This window comes from Macaca fascicularis, chromosome 12, assembly GCF_037993035.2.
Source record: "Macaca fascicularis isolate 582-1 chromosome 12, T2T-MFA8v1.1".
Lineage (NCBI taxonomy): Eukaryota > Metazoa > Chordata > Mammalia > Primates > Cercopithecidae > Macaca > Macaca fascicularis.
Genome location: NC_088386.1, coordinates 136,691,767 through 136,710,759, shown reverse-complemented (window position 1 = coordinate 136,710,759; position 18,993 = coordinate 136,691,767). Strand labels below are relative to the sequence as shown.

The 18,993-nt window shown below is 59.7% G+C and overlaps 1 protein-coding gene across 36 annotated transcripts in view; it reads left to right on the top strand.

The window, feature by feature from the left end:
* The window catches only part of KIF1A (kinesin family member 1A), a 113,727-nt gene that overhangs the window by 46,345 nt on the left and 48,389 nt on the right, over window positions 1-18,993 (top strand). For 16 of the 36 annotated variants that reach the window (XM_045368098.3, XM_045368115.3, XM_045368114.3 and 13 more), the window contains exons 11-25: window positions 2,578-2,653; window positions 4,198-4,276; window positions 5,229-5,371; window positions 5,888-5,914; window positions 7,303-7,511; window positions 8,771-8,850; window positions 9,269-9,344; window positions 11,097-11,176; window positions 11,419-11,525; window positions 12,637-12,720; window positions 15,013-15,193; window positions 15,268-15,340; window positions 15,542-15,635; window positions 16,981-17,129; window positions 17,521-17,699. In XM_045368098.3, coding sequence (XP_045224033.2) covers window positions 2,578-2,653; window positions 4,198-4,276; window positions 5,229-5,371; window positions 5,888-5,914; window positions 7,303-7,511; window positions 8,771-8,850; window positions 9,269-9,344; window positions 11,097-11,176; window positions 11,419-11,525; window positions 12,637-12,720; window positions 15,013-15,193; window positions 15,268-15,340; window positions 15,542-15,635; window positions 16,981-17,129; window positions 17,521-17,699 — 1,637 coding nt within the window. The remainder of the gene's footprint in view (window positions 1-2,577; window positions 2,654-4,197; window positions 4,277-5,228; window positions 5,372-5,887; window positions 5,915-7,302; window positions 7,512-8,770; window positions 8,851-9,268; window positions 9,345-11,096; window positions 11,177-11,418; window positions 11,526-12,636; window positions 12,721-15,012; window positions 15,194-15,267; window positions 15,341-15,541; window positions 15,636-16,980; window positions 17,130-17,520; window positions 17,700-18,993) is intronic. The other 20 variants (XM_045368122.3, XM_045368119.3, XM_045368118.3 and 17 more) reach the window with 2 other exon arrangements.

The window sequence follows — 18,993 nt, the reverse complement described above, 5'->3', positions numbered from 1 at the left end:
CGCTGTGCGGGAGCTGCGAGCCCCTGTGGGGAACTCGGAGAAACGGAGGATTGTGTGAGGCGTCCTGTGGGGAGCCGTGTTATGCAATGTTTGAGGAACGTGAGAAACTTTCTGGGGAACTGTGAGGAACTGTGAGATCAAGAGTGTCAGGGACGGGGAGGATTTGCGTGTGGAGAATGGTGAAGAACGCGTGTGTAACGAGGCCCTGCGTGGAGATCCAGGTGAGGATCGGGTGGAACTGTGCAAAGAACTCCACAGAGAACTGTGACAGAATTGCGTGTGGAACTTGTGGGAACACATGATGAACGGTGTGACCGGCAGCCATCACATGGGTGGAGTCCGCGTTCGAGTGACTGCCGTTTTCCATAATGGAGGAATAAAGGGGGAAGCAACAGGAGCTGCGTGAAGAACCGTTTGGAGAAACGGGAGGAGCTGCGTGGGGAGGCGGGAGGAACTGAGGAACTGTGTGGCGAGCTGCAAGCAGCCGCGTGGGAACCGCGCGGGGAACGGCGGGAGCTCCTTGAGGGACTGAGTGCTTGAGGGTGCGGGACTGAGATGTGGAACCACCGCGTGGGAAGTGCGTGACTGGCTGTGTGAGGGACTGGGAGGAAAAGTGCGAGGGACCCTGCGAGGGACAGTGACAGAGACTTTTGAATTAGCCGAGTGAGAGAGTTTTCGAGGAACTGGTTGAGGAACAGGGCCCGGAGCAGGGAGGCGAGGCCGGCAGGAGCCGGGCGGATCTGAGGATGGGAGGTCCGTTCCCGCTTGTCAGGAGCTGCCTGGCCCAGCTTCAGTGGGCAGCAGCGGGTGGGTTTTCAGCAGGGCTCACAGCGTCTGCTTTAGCCAAGGATGGGTCCTCAGGCCTGCGTGCTGCCTGAAGGATAGGTCGGGAGCAGGGTGGCCTGGTGCGGCAGTCAGGATGGAAGGTCAGCGTTCCGGGCTTGACATGGTGGATGGAGGCTGGGGGACCCAGAAGGGAGAACAGGGTGGTCCTGGGAGATGGGGGAGCACGACTGGACAGAGAAGTGGTGAGGGAGCAGGAAACCCAGGGGGCTGCTGGGCTCCTTGCTGAAATGGCTGAATGACTGGAGGACATTTATGTGGAAGCAAGGAATATGACACATGGCAGAGAATTCACCCTTAGGAATTAAATAATCAGAAACCAAACTAGAGGCCGGGCGCGGTGGCTCACGCCTGTAATCCCAGCACTTTGGAAACCCAAGGCGGGCGGATCATGAGGTCAAGAGATCGAGACCGTCCTGGCCAACATGGTGAAATCCTGTCTCTACTAAAAAAAAAATACAAAAATTAGCCGGGCATGGTGGCGTGCGCCTGTAATCCTAGCTACTCAGGAGGCTGAGGCAGGAGAATTGCTTGAACCCAGGAGGTGGAGGTTGCAGTGAGCTGAGATTGTGCCACTGTACTCCAGCCTGGCGACAGAGGGAGACTCCATCTCAAAACAAAAACAAAAACAAAAGAAAACTAGAAATAGAGTAGAGTTAGTCCCTACCAAGTTTCCAAAGAAAAAAGAAAGCAGTCGGTTGTGCTGCTGAGCTGCAAGATGGACATCCTGAAACCCTGCTCGTGGAGAAGCCAGTGCAGCATTCGGGACCCTCTTTGACAGGGAGTCTCAAGAGCTTTCAAATTTTATGTGCCCTGTGGAGCTTCTCCTGGGATTGTCTTCAAGAACAATGATGTCTGTGTGTGCACCCAGCCCTTGAGGTGGCATCTATGTGCATGTCCTGGGGTGCAGGCTCCAGGGCCAGAGACCTTGTCTGCCGGCCCAGCAGGCACTCTGCAAATGCTTCGTAAGCCAATGCATACATGAACCAGTAGACATTGGAAGTCACTGAAACCCACAATTAATGGGATCATTAAGTCAGTCAGAGTGTCCATCAGAAGCAATTCCTGGCAGCCATTATGTGGATGGAGTCCATATTTTAAAGAGCCAATGAAGTAGCAAGAGCATGGAGAATGCTTCGTTCTGAGGGGAGGGATGGGAGAACAGGCTGTTAGAGGAAGGCCTGTGAGCTGGCTTCTGCAGGACCATAGGGAGTTTGATGGAGGAGAGGGCAGGTGAACTCTGTGTGAAGGGGAGATTTAAGCTGGCAGGGAGGTAAGTGTGGCAGAGGCCACAGAGGCCTGGAGGGCCACATTTAGCTGTGGGGCCTTTTCCCTTGGGTCAGAAAGAGTCGCTGATGGTGTTCGAGGAGGGGCCATGGGCTCAGATGGATCCTTCAGACAGAGTAAAGGGAGGACACACTTGCTGGTGACCTCAGCACTCCTGGCTGGTGTCCAGCTGGGTGGCCCAGGGGCAGCAGGGATGGACGAGGGAGGAACCTGAAGGATGTGCTAGCAAATCCCTGACTGTGGCCTAGAGGAGGCCTCTGGGGTGGTGCCCTGGGGTCTGGGCAGGGAGAGGCCTGAGCAGTCTGAGAACGTGTCCAGCAGAGCGGGTCCCGCCCCCTGCCCAGCCTCCAGCTTTGAGGACCCACTTGGCAGGGCCTGCACTGGCCCCTCCCTTTCACTTCCTCTCTAGTGGGCTCGGACTTGACCTTGAATGTTCCTCCCCCACAGAACAAGAAAAAGAAGAAGACAGATTTCATTCCGTACCGAGATTCCGTGTTGACCTGGCTCCTCCGGGAAAACCTGGGTGAGAACTTGTGGGTCTGCCTGTCCCCAGGGCTCTGATCCCACCCTGGGTTGTGCCCTTCTTCCCCACTGAGGGGGTGCCCAGTTGCCAGGAGGCCTCTCACCCTTTCTTGGCTGAGACTGGGAGGTGAACCTGGAGGGTCCAGTCAGTTCATGGCCCTTCTGGAGGGCCTGGGGCAGTGGCCAGCAGTGGGCTAATGAAGCAAGTGTGGGAACCAGGATGGCCCAGGTGGCGGCACAGCACACACCTGCCTATGTCAGTGGTCTGGGTCAGGTGGGCTGTGATACCCAGGCCAAGTATTCACCCTTCTCTGGGCCTTGGTTTCCCCATCTGTCACAGGGGATCTCTGCTTGCTGGGTTTTGAGGGGCTGCCATAAACCTCCTCCTCCCCATTTGAGTTCTGAGCAGTGAGAGTTAGATGGGGAGGTGGGAATTGAAATGCACCCGACGCTGCTCCCGTCCATCCCAGAATAACCTCAGAGTCTTCCCCAACTGCATTTACAGCTGATGCCCAGGGAGGCAAACTGAGTCTTGTACTGACCTAGTGACCGTAGATGACTGGGGGTCCCTGGCCTCCCTCAGCTGCATGGCTGAGGTGTGCAGAGCCCTGGCTGACCACCTCTGCACCCCACAACTAGCCATGCTGCTCCCCAGCTCAGACCAGTAATGCAGATCGCAGCAGGCCTGCGGATGGATGGGCCCTGCTGAGAGAGGAGCAGAGTGTGTTCCTTCACCTGAGATGTGGGCTGGGAAGGAGCCCCCTGCTCCAGGCACACCCAGGTTCATCCCCAGGGCAGGGGCAGGGGAGTCCTCCCATGGAACCTGTCCTAGGGCCCGTGTGTCATGTGCCCAGCCCTTCACACTGTCTCTTCAGTGCCTACAGGGACTCATCAGGGACCCATGCCCTGGGGACACGGCCCTAAGGATACACAGTTTCCTGGGGTCAAGCAGGCAAGATCATCTGTCTAGACTTGAAGTACCACCAGGCAGCAGTCCTGAGGGCTGGGGTGGAGTCAGTGGTGATCTTTTCTGACTGCTGAGGTCACCTAGACAGGATTCCCTGAAGAGAAAGAACACAGTCTGTTCCTCAGGCCACGCATTACCTGATGCTGGGATCCTACTAACCTGGGCCAGGAATCTGATGTTGAATACTGAGGAATGTGTTTCAAATGAAAATGATAGAAGTGCTTGAAAAAATTATTGAACATAAGTGGTATTTATTTTGGAGTAAATACTTTAACACCCTCCACAACTTTTCCTCTCTGCTTTGGGGAAAGGAAGGCCTGATTGTTGTAAAATGGCCCCAAATGTGAGAAAAACACAAGTAGAAGAGAAATAATAGCAGTGCCTGGTGCAGAGATGAAGGGGCAGCCAAGGAAGGCCAGGTCCTTACAGTTGTCTGTGTTCATGGGGATAAGCCTGTGACTCAGTTTACCTCTCTGGGCCTCAGCCTCCCCATCTGTAAATGTGGGGGGATGGGGGGAGCAGTCATAGCACTGGGGCCTAGATCCCCCTCTGGGCACAACCTGGTCTTCTTCCCACAGGCGGTAACTCAAGGACAGCTATGGTGGCAGCCCTGAGTCCTGCAGACATCAACTACGACGAGACCCTCAGCACGCTGAGGTGAGTTCTCCAGGGAGACACTCTGCTCCCTGGGACTCTCCAGGGGAGCTCTGCTCCCTGCTCCCTGGTCTTGGGGGATGGATCCTCCCATGCTTGAATTAAGAGTGTCAGTGAGCAGGGACGACTCTTTGTGAGGGGTATACCCTGGACTTTGTGAGGCTGGAAGGGACTGTTCTGGGGCTCCTGGGCCTGCATGGGCCCTGTTCCATTCCCTCCATGGAGCCTTTGAGGGTGTGCTTTGGGGCTGCGGGTAGCCCAGGGCCCTGTGGCACTGGACTGGGAGAGCTGTGCCTGCTAGGCGAAGCAGTTTACACTCACCTGCCGGCCGGGGTAACCACTGGGGATTTTTAGATAGCAAAGGGGGCATAGGTGTGTCTTATGGGCAAGTGAGCACCTGGGGTGGGGAGCCTGGGCTCCTAGCCGTGCTAGAGGCTGCTCGGTTGTTTGGGTCAGTGGTCTCTCCTCTCTTTTGACCGTGCACCACCAGTGCTTAAGAGAAACAAAGGGCGTGTGTCCCAATAGAGGTTCATGTACTAGCTGGAAATGTAGACATATGCATCAGCTGATACACAGTGTGGACAAAAGCCTACGTACACGTAGCTGTTCTCACATTTTTCCGTTGGACTTTGTCCCTCTACCCTGGGACCACTGGGGGAGAGGACACCACGCTGTCCCTTCTCCCCTGGGCCTCAGTTTCCCCAAGCGGGTGAGCTGTAACTGGGTGACCTCCCCTATAAGTCTCCTTTGGCCTCTGTGGCCCCAAATGCCCTCCCCAGAGACTTGCTATGGGGGCGATTTCTCACTCTGTGCCAGGCCGTGCTGGCTCAGGTCCACCTCTGGCCTGGCTGCTGAGCCTGAAAGGCTGGGTCTTAGGCAGAGCTCTGGGCACCCTTGGGACCTGCCAGGTGTGGACCTGTCCTGAGCACAGCCCACAGACCCCTCTGCCACCCAGGTATGCTGACCGGGCCAAGCAGATCCGCTGCAATGCTGTCATCAATGAGGACCCCAACAACAAGCTGATCCGTGAGCTGAAGGATGAGGTGACCCGGCTGCGGGACCTGCTGTACGCCCAGGGTCTTGGCGACATCACCGACAGTGAGTGCCTGCACCAGCCTGTCCTGGACAGGGTTGTGGGGCCTCAGGCTCAGGGGCCTTGCAGGTCATCACATCGTCTCTCCTGGGGCCACCACTTTGCTGGCTGCAGTCTGGGCTGTGGCAGCTCCACACTGCTCCCAGAGCCCCTCTGGGCCAAATCCCTGTCCCTGCTCCATGTTCCTGGGCAGAACTGCCTCTGGGTGGGAGGCCGGGCGGGGGCCCTGGACAAGGGCAAGTTTCCTGGCCTTGGCCTGGATGGTACCGCATGGTTTGGGTTCAGTGCTGATGCAAGTGGGCCACAGACGGCTCCCCTGGAAGCCCCATAGGCAGGCTGTGGGTGCTGGGGTCACAGCGGCCCCCCGTGTTCTGGAGCTGAAGACCTTCACCACCTGCTTGTGGCCACTCACCCACTGCTGGCCACCCTGGCCTGTGAAAGGCGTGCCTGACCCTCTGGAGACAAACCTGTTCTTCTGTTTCTTTGTCTCTCCCCCTCCCCCACGCTTCCCTCCCCCGTAGCCAACACTGTGCCTGGAGGACCCAAATGTGTGTATTCCCTTTGCTGCTCTCTGCATCTCTGCTTCCAGCCCCAGCCAGCATGAGGGCCTAGGGCGGCACGGGCAGGGAGGGGTGAACCCCAGGGCACCTGCTCTGCTTTCTTCTCCTTTTTGGGGGCAGAAAGCACTGCTCTCGCTCAGTCACAGGGCCCTGCTGGTAGATGTGGGACTCTGTCTGCCTCTGAGCCCACACTCCTGGCTCATTCCTACTCATGGTCTACATGAGAAACCAAGGCAACAGGGGAGTCAGGGTGTGGCTGAGGCCTTCTCAGGCTAAACGTGGCCGAGGTCAGGCCCTGTGACCCCCCGTGCACCCAGAGGCCTGCGAAGGTCAGGATATCAGCACCAAAGGGCCAGGAGGGCTGGAGGGACTGTCCTGTCCCCAGCTCTTGGCTCAGGCCTCCGTCTGCAATGCCATTTCTCCAGCTGACCTGACCCCCCACGCCCGGGCCCTCTACTCTGGAAATGCCACAAGCTCAGCTTTCACAGTGGATGCTGCCAAATCCCGCCCAGCCTTTGTGCCTCCTGGCCTTGGGCCTGGCTCCATGGGGCTCAACGCCTCCCCGAGCCCGGCTGCAGGGCGCCCTCCACTTCCCCCACACCCCATGTGGTCCCGTGCTTGCTGCTGCTCTGCTGTGTGTTTGCTTCTGCTAGGAGACCCCTGGCACCACCCACTCCAGAGATGTCACAGCCCTACCTCCCGGGCCTTGGGGATACATGAGGCCTAGGCTGGTGGGTGAGCTCCTTGTGGTGGAGGGGAAGGGCCTCCCTCTTGAGGGTCCCATGTTCACCTCCTCCAGGATGGTCTCTGGGCCAATTTCCACGTCAGTGGGCTGAACAGTTAGTGCAGCCCGGCCCTACAGCTCAGGGGTGTGTGGTGTCCCAGGCTGACAGTGGGTGCGAGGGGTGGGAGGACAAGCGTGGGGGTCTGTACAGGGCACTGCTGGGTGACCATGCCAAGCCAGTGGACAGGGCGGGAAGATGCAGGGAGGACAGGCTCCCAGCCCTCAGGTGCAGGGGCTGCAGGGCGGCCTGGCAGTGGGACCTGGAGTGCAACTGAGGGAAAGCAAGAAGCCTGGTGCAGGGGGTGCAGGGGAGCTCCAGGGTGCCCAGGGCCATGCCACGCTGCTGCTGGGGAGGGCAGGCCTGGGGAGCAGGCGGGCAAGTGGGCGCCACTGCCAGCCCGGTCCCATCATAGGCAAGGGGTGGCAGGAAGGCCTTGCATGCGCTTGTCCTGGGCCGGGCAGGGCTGCTGTGCCTTGTTGGTGGTTTCTGTTTCTTGCCTTCTCTGAGCCCCACCTCTTACTTTTTCCCATCTTCATCTTTTTTCTCTCCCTCCCTCTGTCTGTCTGCCTGCCCTACCCCTCCTCCCCATAGACGTGTCCGACCTTGAGAACAATAACCTTAACCGTGGCGGGATGGTGAATGAAGCCCCTGACCCTCTCTCCACAGTGACCAATGCCCTGGTGGGTATGAGCCCCTCATCCTCGCTCTCAGCCCTGTCCAGCCGCGCAGCCTCCGTGTCCAGCCTCCACGAGCGCATCTTGTTTGCCCCAGGCAGCGAGGAGGCCATTGAAAGACTGAAGGTGAGGGCACTACTTGGGGCTTCGCTTCAGGGTGTCAGACTCTGGGAGTGGGGAGCTCGGAGGAATTAGAGGCACCTTGCCCTCCTGGGCACAGCCTATCCTCATAGGTCCATTGTGGAGCACCAGCAGGAGCCTCTGGCGTGTGGCCACCCAGGTGCCCTGTGTCCTGTCTCTAGACCACCCATAGCAGTCAAGGCAACCAGTTCACTCAGGGGTCCCCAGGCTGTGGGCTGCACAACACTCAGCTGCTGGACAGGAAATGCCCCTGCAGGACCCTAGACCTGGGTGTCTGGATGGCCTGTGCCCCCACCCATGCCACGCCTGGACCAGGGAAGCTCCAAGAATGAATGTCCAGGACTGAGACTCTTCCTGTCGAGTCTTTAGTTGTGTGAGTGGGCACTTGTTCAAGGACCAGTGAGGTGGATGGCATCTGTGGGTGGAGAGGAGTCTCGCACCTCCCCACCCCACAGCACACCCTCCACTGGTGACAGCCCCAGGTCACAGCAGCTTCCTGGCTGGCGTCCTATAGAGTTACACTCCCTGAGGAGGGTGGTGAGCGTGGTGCAGGCTCCTGAGCCCCTTCCAGGCCAACCTGTGTTCACACCTGCACACCTGCCTGGGAATAGTCACCACCTCCAACCACTCCCAGGCACAGTGTGCTCCCTGGTGCCCAGCAACGGGCCAGGATCATTTTAGGTTTCCAGTCACACGCCCCTCAGTGAATGGCTGTGCAGGGGCAGGTGAACCACACGCCTGGAGACTGAGGAGCTGAGGGGAAAAGGCAGAGGCCCCATCAAGGCCAGTGTGAGGAAGGGGATGGGGGCGAGGTTGGGCCTGTGACCCTGGAGCAGAGAGCCCTTCTGGGGTGTTGGGGTCCCATTGGGCTGTGGGTGGGAAGAAAAAGGAGAGACCAGGCTGATGCTGGGCAGTGTCCTGAAGAGGGGTGAGTACCTGGGCCTCTCGGCAGCAGCGAGGATGGCTGTGCTTTAGGAGCCGAGGCTCAGCATCTCCCAGGAGCATTTGCTTCTCTTCTCCTTCCAGATTTGTTTTGCATTTTCCCCATTCTCTTGAGCATGTCTAAGGGAAAGACACACATTCTCTGAGCTTCACCTTGGTCTTCTGGACACCTCCTGTGCCTGGACGGGCCCAGGAACGTGGCTCTTGTGCTTTGATGCCCCTTCTCCTGGCACCCGTGTCTCCATGGTCCTCTCCCTTGGCCCCAGCCCTGGCAGCTCACTGTGCTCTGCCTCAATCCCCAGGAAACAGAGAAGATCATAGCTGAGCTCAACGAGACCTGGGAGGAGAAACTGCGGCGGACAGAAGCCATCCGGATGGAGAGGTGTGCATTGGGGAAACTGAGGCCCAGGGGGAGGGTTGCAGCCAGCAAGCCCGTAGCCTGGGCAGGATGAGCACTGAGCCCTGCCCTCCAGTGCTGGGCACCTGCACCCTGGGGTGGCCACATCCCAGCCCAGGGCAAACCTGTTTCCTCACGCCCAATAACCCCCACCTTGTATACTGCTGGCTGCTGGCCGCCGGGGCCTGAGAGACCTGAGGCCTGATAGACCTGATCCCTGACCATGGTGCGGAGGGGCCCGTCCCATCAGCAGATGCCCTAACACAGTGACCAGATGGGACACACATGGGCACCACCCAGGCCACGGTGGCCACAGGCCCACTGCCCACATTGGTCAGCCAGCGCTGAGGCCAGTGCCGGAAGCCTTGTGGAGCTTGTGCTGACCTCATCTCTGTTCCCCCAGGGAAGCCCTGCTGGCCGAGATGGGTGTGGCCATGAGGGAGGATGGCGGCACCTTGGGCGTATTCTCTCCCAAAAAGGTAGGAGCTATCTCAGTTCTGTGGTACTGCCCTGATCTGACTAGGACCAGGTGAGGGGCTGTCTCAGGTAGAACCAGAGGGGACTTCTGGGAGTAGGGGGCACGGCGGGGCTCTGGCCCAGGCACTGGGGCTGTGAAGCCCACCCACAGTCACACTTTGCTTTTCGTGGAGAATTCAGTGCCCACATTCTCATGGTGGGGCGTCCTGGCGGCTTTGGGATGTCAGATGGGTCTCTTAGTGGCCTGGAGTGTGGACTGGGCTCCCCAGTGTCAGGGCAAGGCTAAGAAGCCAACGCCCAGGCTGGAGACTGAGACGTGAGGGGCCTGGACCTGCCCTGGAGCCTGTGCTGCTCACACAGCTGGGCGCCAGCTGCCTTCTTGGAACTCAGCTGGAGTCAGGTCTGACTGTTCCAGTGGGGACCCCTCTTCTTCCACCAGGCCAAGCCTAAGGAGTCTTTCAGCTGGGGGCCCTCAAATGGCACAGAACCCCTGGGCAGCTGCTTCAGAGTGTATACAACTCTTGTGCCCCCATCCAGCAGCCCAGGTGGGGCATGACACACACACTTGGGAAAAAGTCTTTCTTCTGGTTGTAGTCCCCAAACCCCACACACCCACCCCAAAGATGGCCAGGACATGGGGACAGACACCTGTGTGTCCGTAGCTTGGGAGGGGCTGGGCAGGGCTGTGCTCCAGGCCAGGGGCCCAGCACATGCTGAGGTCCAGAGGCAGGAAGGGCCTGAGAAGAGCTGTAGGGAGATTCCAGTCCTGGGCAGGGCGGGGTCAGGCAGTCCCCTAATGGGGCTTCACTACACACGTCTTCCAGACAGGCCTTTGGTTTGGTTTGGAATGGATTGTTCCCCGTACTGTTTCAGGCCCCATCCCCTTCCTGGAGGGTTAGGGTGGAACTCCAGGGGTGCAGCTTTATTGGTGGCCCTGGGTCTGGGCACTGCCCAGAAGTGGGACCACTGGAGACCCCGTTCTTGAGAAGTTCAGTGTTCTTGGGAGTCACGAGATGTTCGCAGGCCAGTGGGGTCCCAAGGCTACAGCCCCTACTCAGCCCCAACGCCGTGGGCACAGCCCTCCTGGCTGGACATCTTCCCCACTCGGGGGTCAGGGATGGCTGGGGATGGTCTGTCCCCTTCGTCCAGTGTCAAGGTCTCCACCTCTCTGCGTGGGGGTGCCTCAGGTGGCTCATCAAGGATCCTTTCACAACTGCTTCACTCCCCAGACCCCAGGGCTGAGCCTTCCATGGTCAGTGTCCTGATCCTTCTTGGTTCTTGGCTCCCACTGGCGAGCCCACAGTTTCTGGGCTGTCTGAGCTGGAATGGGGTCCTGGAATCCCATTTTACAGTCCAAAGCTGAGAACCCAGGACCCCATGGGACAAAGCCTGTGGTCTGCACATCTGGGGGCTCACCCCAGCCTCAGAGGGCCCCAGGGGCCTGACATGCTGCGAGCAGGGGCTCTCTGCCTTTCTGGAAGCCCAGCTTCTGCTGCAGTGCTGGGGCTGCTGTGCCAAGCCTGGGTGTATGCGGGTGGTCGGGTCCCACCAGCCTGCTGCTGTTGGTGGGCTGGGCCTACGGCTTGCGCTTTCTGTGTTCCTCATTTTCCTGGCTTGGAGTGACCAGCCTGGTGGGAGTATAGGGGCAGGGGCCCTGGAGGTGGTCTGGTGCCTGGGGAGAGGTCGGAGCAGGGTGCGGCCAGCGTCGGGCTCCTGCCCCCTGCAGAAGAGATGATCCTCCTGTCTCCCTGCAGACACCACACCTCGTCAACCTGAACGAGGACCCGCTGATGTCCGAGTGCCTCCTCTACTACATCAAGGATGGGATCACCAGGTGAGAGGGGACCTGGCAGCCACTCCAGCCTGGCCAGGCCCTGGGATATGGCAGAGGAAGGGTGGAATCCCCATTCCTGCTGCTGCAAAGGGGCCACTGAGTTTGGACTTCTCCAACGACTGCTGATGTCTGCCCTGGCTGTTTCCCAAACAATCCTGACTGGGTGTCCCTGGAGGCCAGTGGGTGGCATCCCGGGTGTGCTGGGTCCCGGCTGCAGTTCTGATGGTGCCCCCACCCCGCAGAGTGGGCAGGGAGGATGGCGAGAGGCGGCAGGACATCGTTCTGAGTGGGCATTTCATCAAGGAGGAGCACTGTGTCTTCCGGAGCGACTCCAGGGGAGGCAGTGAAGGTATGGCCACCCTGCCGTCCCCACCCGCACCCACGGCCCTGTGCTGTGATGATCAGGCCTGAAGAGGTCACCCTGTCCCAGCCTCCCCAGCTCTACGTGGGTGGCGAGTCATACTTCTAGGCAGGATGTGTCTGTGTGTGTGTGTGTGTGTGTGTGTGTGTGTGTGTGTGTATGTGTGTGTGGGAGAGAGAGATTTGGAGAGACACATTTGGGGCCAGCCTTGAAGACAACTTCCATTAGGTTGGTGCTTGAGAAAATGCCTGGTGCCTTCTGTGGCCAGAGGTGGCTGCTGCCTTAGGGAGCTGAGCCTCCTTGAGGGCTGGAAGTGGGGGCACAGGTGGGCTGCTGGCCGGGAAGTGTGTTGGGGCCCAGGGTGGAGGATGTTCATGGCGGGAGGACAGTGAGCCATGAGGAGTGAGCCCAGATCTAGGGTGGAAAACTATTTCCAGACCTTGATTTCCTGTTGGCTGTGGGCGGCCATCTGTCCGTTTCCCCTGCCTGCCCAGTGATCTCCCTCCCGGAGATGACGCAGGGCTGTCCCCATTGCCTGGTGCTGCCCAACTCGGGGATGGGCCTGTGGTGTCGGTATGCCGTCACATGGCCCACAGCCTGGGCTAAGGGCATCTCCTGGCAGCATCCAGCCAGCCTCTGGCCTGCAGACCTGTGACTGACATCCACTGTCCAACTTGGCCATCTCAGGATGATGGCTCTAAGTGGTGTTGGGACGGTTGGCTCTCTTGGAATTCTCTGACTGCAAGGTCCTGCCTGCTATCTCCTGTAGGGTGGCCCAGGCCCCATTAGCTGGTGTTTTTATCCTTGTCTGCCTGGAGAGCTGGACAGGGCCCTGGGTGATCAGGCCCAGCACAGCCTCTCAGCTTCAACGTGGGCACATGCATCCTCCTCCTGGGGGTCACTTTCTTCCTCTGTTGGGTGGGGTGAGACCCCTAGGCTCCTCTGAGGCCCAAATGAGTGTTGCCAATGGTCAGGGTCTGTGTAGCAGGGAGAAGAGAGGCCTGGAGGAGGCCATGCCCGGGGGCCAGGTAAGTCGAGCTGCTGTAGGTGACAGCCATTTATACTCCTCTCCTCTCTGCCCCTCCCACCTTTCCTGTAGCTGTGGTGACCTTGGAGCCCTGTGAGGGGGCAGACACCTACGTCAACGGCAAGAAAGTCACAGAGCCCAGCATCCTGCGGTCAGGTACGGCTGGGGACTCCAGGGGCCGGTCAGGTAGGCAGAGGCATGAGATGAGACCTCTGTTCCCATGTCCAAGCCACCACCTCCTGTGCACTGTGCAGGACGGCAGCTCTTAAGGGCTGCGGGCCAGGTAGGGGAGGGGGCTGCGGGTACCTGACCAGCTCACATGCCTCCCCAGTCCCCCAGCTCTAGGAACACAGCACTACAGGCCCCATTCACACAACACAAGGACCCTGAGGCACTGAGTCCGTGCTGGGGGCTGAGTAAGGAGCAGGGTCTGCCTGCCTGGGAAGAAGCTCCTGCCTCCCGGCCCAGGACTGTGCCCTGTGGGGCTGGTCGGGGGGAGACAGGGCTTTGGACAGAGGCTTCCCAGAGCTGAGGTGTTGTGGAGCATCAGCGGGGTGGGGGCTGCTCCAGCCTCTTGGGGTTGGGCTCTGTTCCCAGACACTGCAGTGTCTGTGATATTCAAACACATGCAGGCACACATGGTATAAAGTCCCTTCTTTAGAGAAGTCAGACAGGGGGCCCTCCGGAGTGGCGTGTGACTATCACCCAGGCAGTTGGGGTTCCACCAGAGAAACAGCAGCAGCCTGACGCACAGACGTGGCTGTAGACATGGTGTAGTGAGACAGGCTGTAGACTGAGATGTAGTGAGATACGTACAACCATGTCTAGGTATAAAGAGATTTATTTCAAGGAATTGGCTTATCAGATGAGGGGGGCTGGTCAGGGAAGTCTGAAATCCATGGGCAGGTGGCAAGCTGGGAACTCGGCGGGAGTGGACTCCATCCGCTGGGTTTCTTCTTCCTCAGAGGAAGCCCCAGTTTGCTCTTAGGTCTTCCCCTGCTTGGACGAGGCCCACTCCACCGTTGGGCGCCTCCTTGACTTCCATCAGCCGCTTGCAGGTGTGGAGCACGTGTGCAGAAACCTCCACACAACAGCCGGGGAGGGCATGGCTGAATCACTGGGTGCTGTGGCCTGGCCAGGCTGACATAAAAGTCACCATTGGCTTGGAACAGGGGAGACCCTTTCCCGACCCTGTCTTGGGGGAAAGCAGAGGGATGAGGAGGGGCAGGTGACACTCAGGGGCCCCACTTCTAGCCCATCTGCCCACCCCTGAAGGCTTTCAGAGGAGTCCCCAGGACTCAGGAATCCCGCCTTTGGGGTCCCTGGGCAGGAGGGCAGGACACGCTGAATGTCCTGAATTCGTGGGGTAGCCTTGTCATGGGGAGTCGGTGTGGCTAAGCCTGGGCAACAGCAGGTCAGACGGACAGACAGACAGCTGTGCCCATTCTCCCTACTTATTTCGGAGTTGGCCCTGGTGCCTGTGGGGCTTGGGGCGGGGCCTAAGCTAAGAGAGGCCTTAGCTTGGTGTTTCCCTCCCAGTGTCCAAGGTGGGTTGCGCACGGCCTGTGGACAGGGAGGACAGAGGAAGTAGCCAGCTGAGAGCGGCCAACAAGGAGGCGCTGAGGGAGGACAGACCTGCAGGCACAGTCCACCTGGGTGGGAGGCAGGGCAGAGCCGGCTCTATGGAGCCCCAAGACAGAGCTACAGCTCCCAGGGAAAGTCAGAGGGAAACTAGGCCATCCAAAGAGAGCCCCTGCATGCAGGGCTGTCCCAAGACAGTGAGTGCTGCCCTGGAGGGCCCTGCAGATGAGGCAGCCCTGAGTGGGGTCCAGTCGGGTGCCGGGGTAGGAGGGGCTGGACTGATGCTCACACCTTGGAGGCCCTGATGCTGAGGCTCTGCAGCCACCTGTGCCTGCTAGCTGCCACCCCTGCTTCCTTCTTGTGGTCTCTTGACTCCGGACCCTGAACCCCGGCCCTGGGCACAGGGGACCTGCCCCAGCCCTGCTTCCAGTCTAGTGGGGAAGACAGATAGAAGGGAAGGGTCCTGTGCCCTGCAACAGTGCTCAGGGGGCCCAAGCCCAGCCCTGGGGGGCACCAGCCCCAGACTGGATGTGAGAGGGAGGGTCCTGGCTGTGTGCACGGGGGCTTGGGGGCAGGAGGCAAGTGCAAGGCTGGCCTGGGAAGGGGCGGGGACACTGGAGCACAGCAGAGGCCCCACATCTGTGGTTTGCACATGTCACCGGCTGCTGAGTAGAGAGCAGCCAAGGGTGGATTTATGGGGAGAGTGAGGAGACACATTTAGGTCCCAGCAAGGGCTGGAGAAGGAGTGGCTGGGAGCTGCGGATGGTGGGGTGCCTGCACCCATTCCTCCTTCTCCTCACGTCTCCCCGCTTGAGACCATCAGAGACCTGAAGGTCCCTCAAGGCCACCTGTCCTTTGGTCCCCCAGGAAACCGCATCATCATGGGTAAGAGCCACGTGTTCCGGTTCAACCACCCCGAGCAGGCCCGGCAGGAGCGTGAGCGCACGCCCTGTGCGGAGACGCCAGCTGAGCCTGTGGACTGGGCCTTTGCCCAGCGTGAGCTGCTGGAGAAGCAGGGCATCGACATGAAGCAGGAGATGGAACAGAGGTGAGGCGGAGGACACCCCCGTCTGCCTGCTGCCACTCCTGCCCTCCCGTGCTCACCCCAACGCCCCATTGCAGGCTCCAGGAACTGGAGGACCAGTACCGCCGCGAGCGGGAGGAGGCCACTTACCTGCTGGAGCAGCAGCGGCTGGTGAGTGACGGGGCCCCGCCCTCCCTGCGAGCCGCCACCTACGCCAGAGGACGCCTGTCCTCCCATGCCCCCACTTCCTGCTTGCCTGGCCCCATCTCTTGCATCCGAACAGTGGGATGTGGTGAGGCCCACTGTCCAGGCACAGTGCGAGAGGCCCGGGCAGGTAGGGCCGTAGTGGAGTCACAGGCCTTCTTTCTGCAGGACTACGAGAGCAAGCTGGAGGCTCTGCAGAAGCAGATGGACTCCAGGTACTACCCGGAGGTGAACGAGGAGGAGGAGGAGCCCGAGGATGAAGGTGAGGGGTCACTGGGCCAGCACCTGCTGTGTCAGGAGGGTCTCAGCATGGAGGTGGGCAGCCCTGGGCCCCTCCCTGGAGGTCACTGGTCAGCACTTTTGCACTGGGGTCTGGACCTGTCTCTTTAGGGGAGACCCCCTTGCCCTGGAAGCCCCGTGAAAGCAGGATTTGGGGAGCAGGGAGACTGTGCCACAGCTAGCAAGCAGCTCTGCGCACACACACACTTGCGTGTGTACACACAGGCACATATTCACATGCACACACGTACACACGTGTGCACACACATGTTGCCTCTGACAGGAGTGTCTGGATGTTGATGGGGAATGGGGAATGAGGCTGGTAGGGGCTCACCATGCTTATAGGCGTCCACTCTTCCCGTCCTGCTGACCACAAGGCTCGTGGGGTCCCCGAGGAAGAGTCCACTTTGCACATCACCTCAGGATTCCCTTAGTGAGCATGCGCTCAGGGGGCCAACCCGGCTGACCTCCCGCAGCTGTGGGCAGCGGTGGCCCACATGCAGGTGGGGAGGGGTTTGTGCCCATCTCGGCCTCTGGCCAGCTGGTCGGCAGCTTTGTGCTGGCATGACCTTGGCCTCTTCCCCTGTTTGGCCTCATTTACCCAGCGAGGCTCCCTCCCACGGCAAAGCTCAGGCGCGCCCGACTGGGGGCAGCCAAAGGCACATAGTGCTGTGTTGGGAGGAGAGATGGGGCCTCAGCACAAGGACAAGTCCCTCCTTGTGTCCCTGCTTGTCGTTCTCTCAAGGGCCCAGTGGACAGACAGGGCATGGGCAGGGAGAGGGTGTACGGGCCAGCACTGCCTGGGAGGACCTGGCTTGCCCTCCTGCCTCCTCTCCTGTGGGTCCTGCTCCCCACTGCTGGCCCCGGATGGCATGTGGCTGTCATTGACAGTGTTGCTCCTCAGCCACTCCCATCGTCAGCCTGACTCACAAGGCTGCTCATGGCGGCCTCTCCTTTGGGGCACGCAGAGCTTTTCATGTTGCCCACCGTGACGGAGCTCTCTGCCGGTTTCTTCTTTCTGTGTACCCAAATCGTCAGTGTGAAACGGCGGGGCGAAGCACAGAGCTCTCCCAGCCCAGGCCCAGAGTGGGAGGAAGCCTGGGGAGAGAGGGGCCCGTTCACCTCCGGCCTCAGTGACTACAGGGGGAGTAACCTTCCGGCCTTCCATCTTTTTACCTGATGACCACCCGGCCGTGATGTACACAGAGCACAGGGCCAGCTTAGGCAGCCCTGTGGAGTGGCTGACCGGACGGACCTTCCAGAGGGCAGGACATGGTGGGCAGGGTCGTGGCCTTCCTGCGATGACCACCTGTGACCTCTCCCCACAGTCCAGTGGACGGAGCGGGAGTGTGAGCTGGCACTCTGGGCCTTCCGGAAGTGGAAGTGGTACCAGTTTACGTCTCTGCGGGACCTGCTGTGGGGCAACGCCATCTTCCTCAAGGAGGCCAATGCCATCAGCGTGGAGCTGAAAAAGAAGGTGGGCTGCCCACTGGCTGCACCGTTTCCTGTTGGAGAGAGTGCGTCACCTCACTCATGACGGGGACGGCTGCTTGGGACTCAGCGCTTGGCTGTCTGCCAGCCCTGGGGGTGGTGTAGCAGCCCTGCCTGACCTGGGCCCCCCAGAAGGGTGGGCGGTGAGGGAGCCCAGGACTGGCCAGGTGGGAATTGGCTCCCCTGCTCACGGGAGACGGAGGCCGGGTGGACAGGCAGAAAGCAGGTGGTCCCCTCTGGCGGCTGTCTGGAAGGTTCCAGTGAACCACTGTGGGGCAGGCAGCTGAAATCTCCAGAAGGTGGGAAGGAAACCTTTCTGGGGACCTGGCACCCTGTGCCCCAAGGAGCTGATGAGTGGTCATCTTCCCCCATCACAGGTACAATTCCAGTTTGTCCTCCTGACGGACACACTCTACTCCCCTCTGCCACCCGACCTGCTGCCCCCAGAGGCCGCCAAAGACCGAGAGACGCGGCCCTTCCCACGCACTATTGTGGCCGTGGAGGTCCAGGACCAGAAGAACGGGGCCACCCACTACTGGACGCTGGAGAAGCTCAGGTGTGGCTGGAGGGCTGCTGGGTGGACGGTGGGAGGGTCCTCCTGGGCGAGGCCACAGGAGCGGTGGTGGGCACAGGCTTCGCGGCGGGTACCTGCAGACACCGCTTTTCCTCCTGTTCCAATTCTTTTAAAATCAGAAGAAAAATGTGGATAGAGTCCAGCCTTGTAGAATCCTCATTCTCTTACTACCAATGCAGCAATCTTACATAAACATAGAGTTGGGCGTTTTCTTTCGGAGGAAAGGACAGATAAGGGGAATGCTCCCTAGGCCCACAGGGGTCAGGATGGTGAAGTGGAGGGGAGGGCAGGCTGTGGCACCGACAGAACAGGCCGGCGGAGCACCCAGAGCGGGTACAGCAGGGCCTGAAGGGTGGCTCCCCAGAGGGGCTGGGAGAGGTGGTGGGGGGTGGAAGGAATGTCCCCTTGCTCCTCCATTCAGGAAGCTGCCAGGAGGTGGATGCCTTAGCTGAGCCCAGTGGAAGGTGGAGGAGGAGCTAAGGTGGGGGTGGCGAGGAGGAAGCCTGGGCTGTGCCCCTTTGTGCCCAATGTGAGCTCGTGTCCTTCCTAGAGCTTGGCCTCTGCTGTCCCCACATGCTCACTCTGATTTGTCTTGAGCCTTAATTTTTTTTTTTCTTTAAGTGACAAGGCCTTGCTCTATTGCTCAGGCTGGAGTGCAGTGGTGTGATCACAGCTCGCTGCAGCTCGAACTCCTGGGCACAAGTCATTGTTCCACCTCAGCCTCCCAAGTAGCTGGGACCACAGGTGTGGAGTGCACCATGGCACCCAGCTAATTTTTGATTTTTTTTTGTAGTAGAAATGAGGTCTCACTCTGTTGCGCAGGCTGACCTCTAACTCCTGGCCTCAACCAATTCTTGCACCTTGACCTCCAAAAGTACTAGCATTATAGGTGTGAGCCACTGCGCCCAGCCAGGCCTTAAGTTATGGGGGTGACTGAGTCACCCTGTGAGGTCAGCACCAACAGTGGAGGAGTTGAATGTCACTCACAGGCCCCTGGAAAGCAGAGCATGGCATGCCCCGCCCTGCAGGGCTACACAGGGAGGCACCAGGGCCCATCAGGAGGCAGAAAGGAGTGGGAGAAGGCCCAGGCGACAGCCTGGGGTTGTGGGAAAGGCCAGGCAGGGCAAGGAGACTGCTTAGGCTTGGCTAGTTTGAATAATTCTGCAGAGCTCTGGGGCATAGGGCTGTCCCTAGTTGTCAGGTACCTGACCCTGGGTGATTTAGGCCAGGGGGAATATTGGTCTCGTGTGTGAAAAAGTTAGAGAAGGGAGGTGGC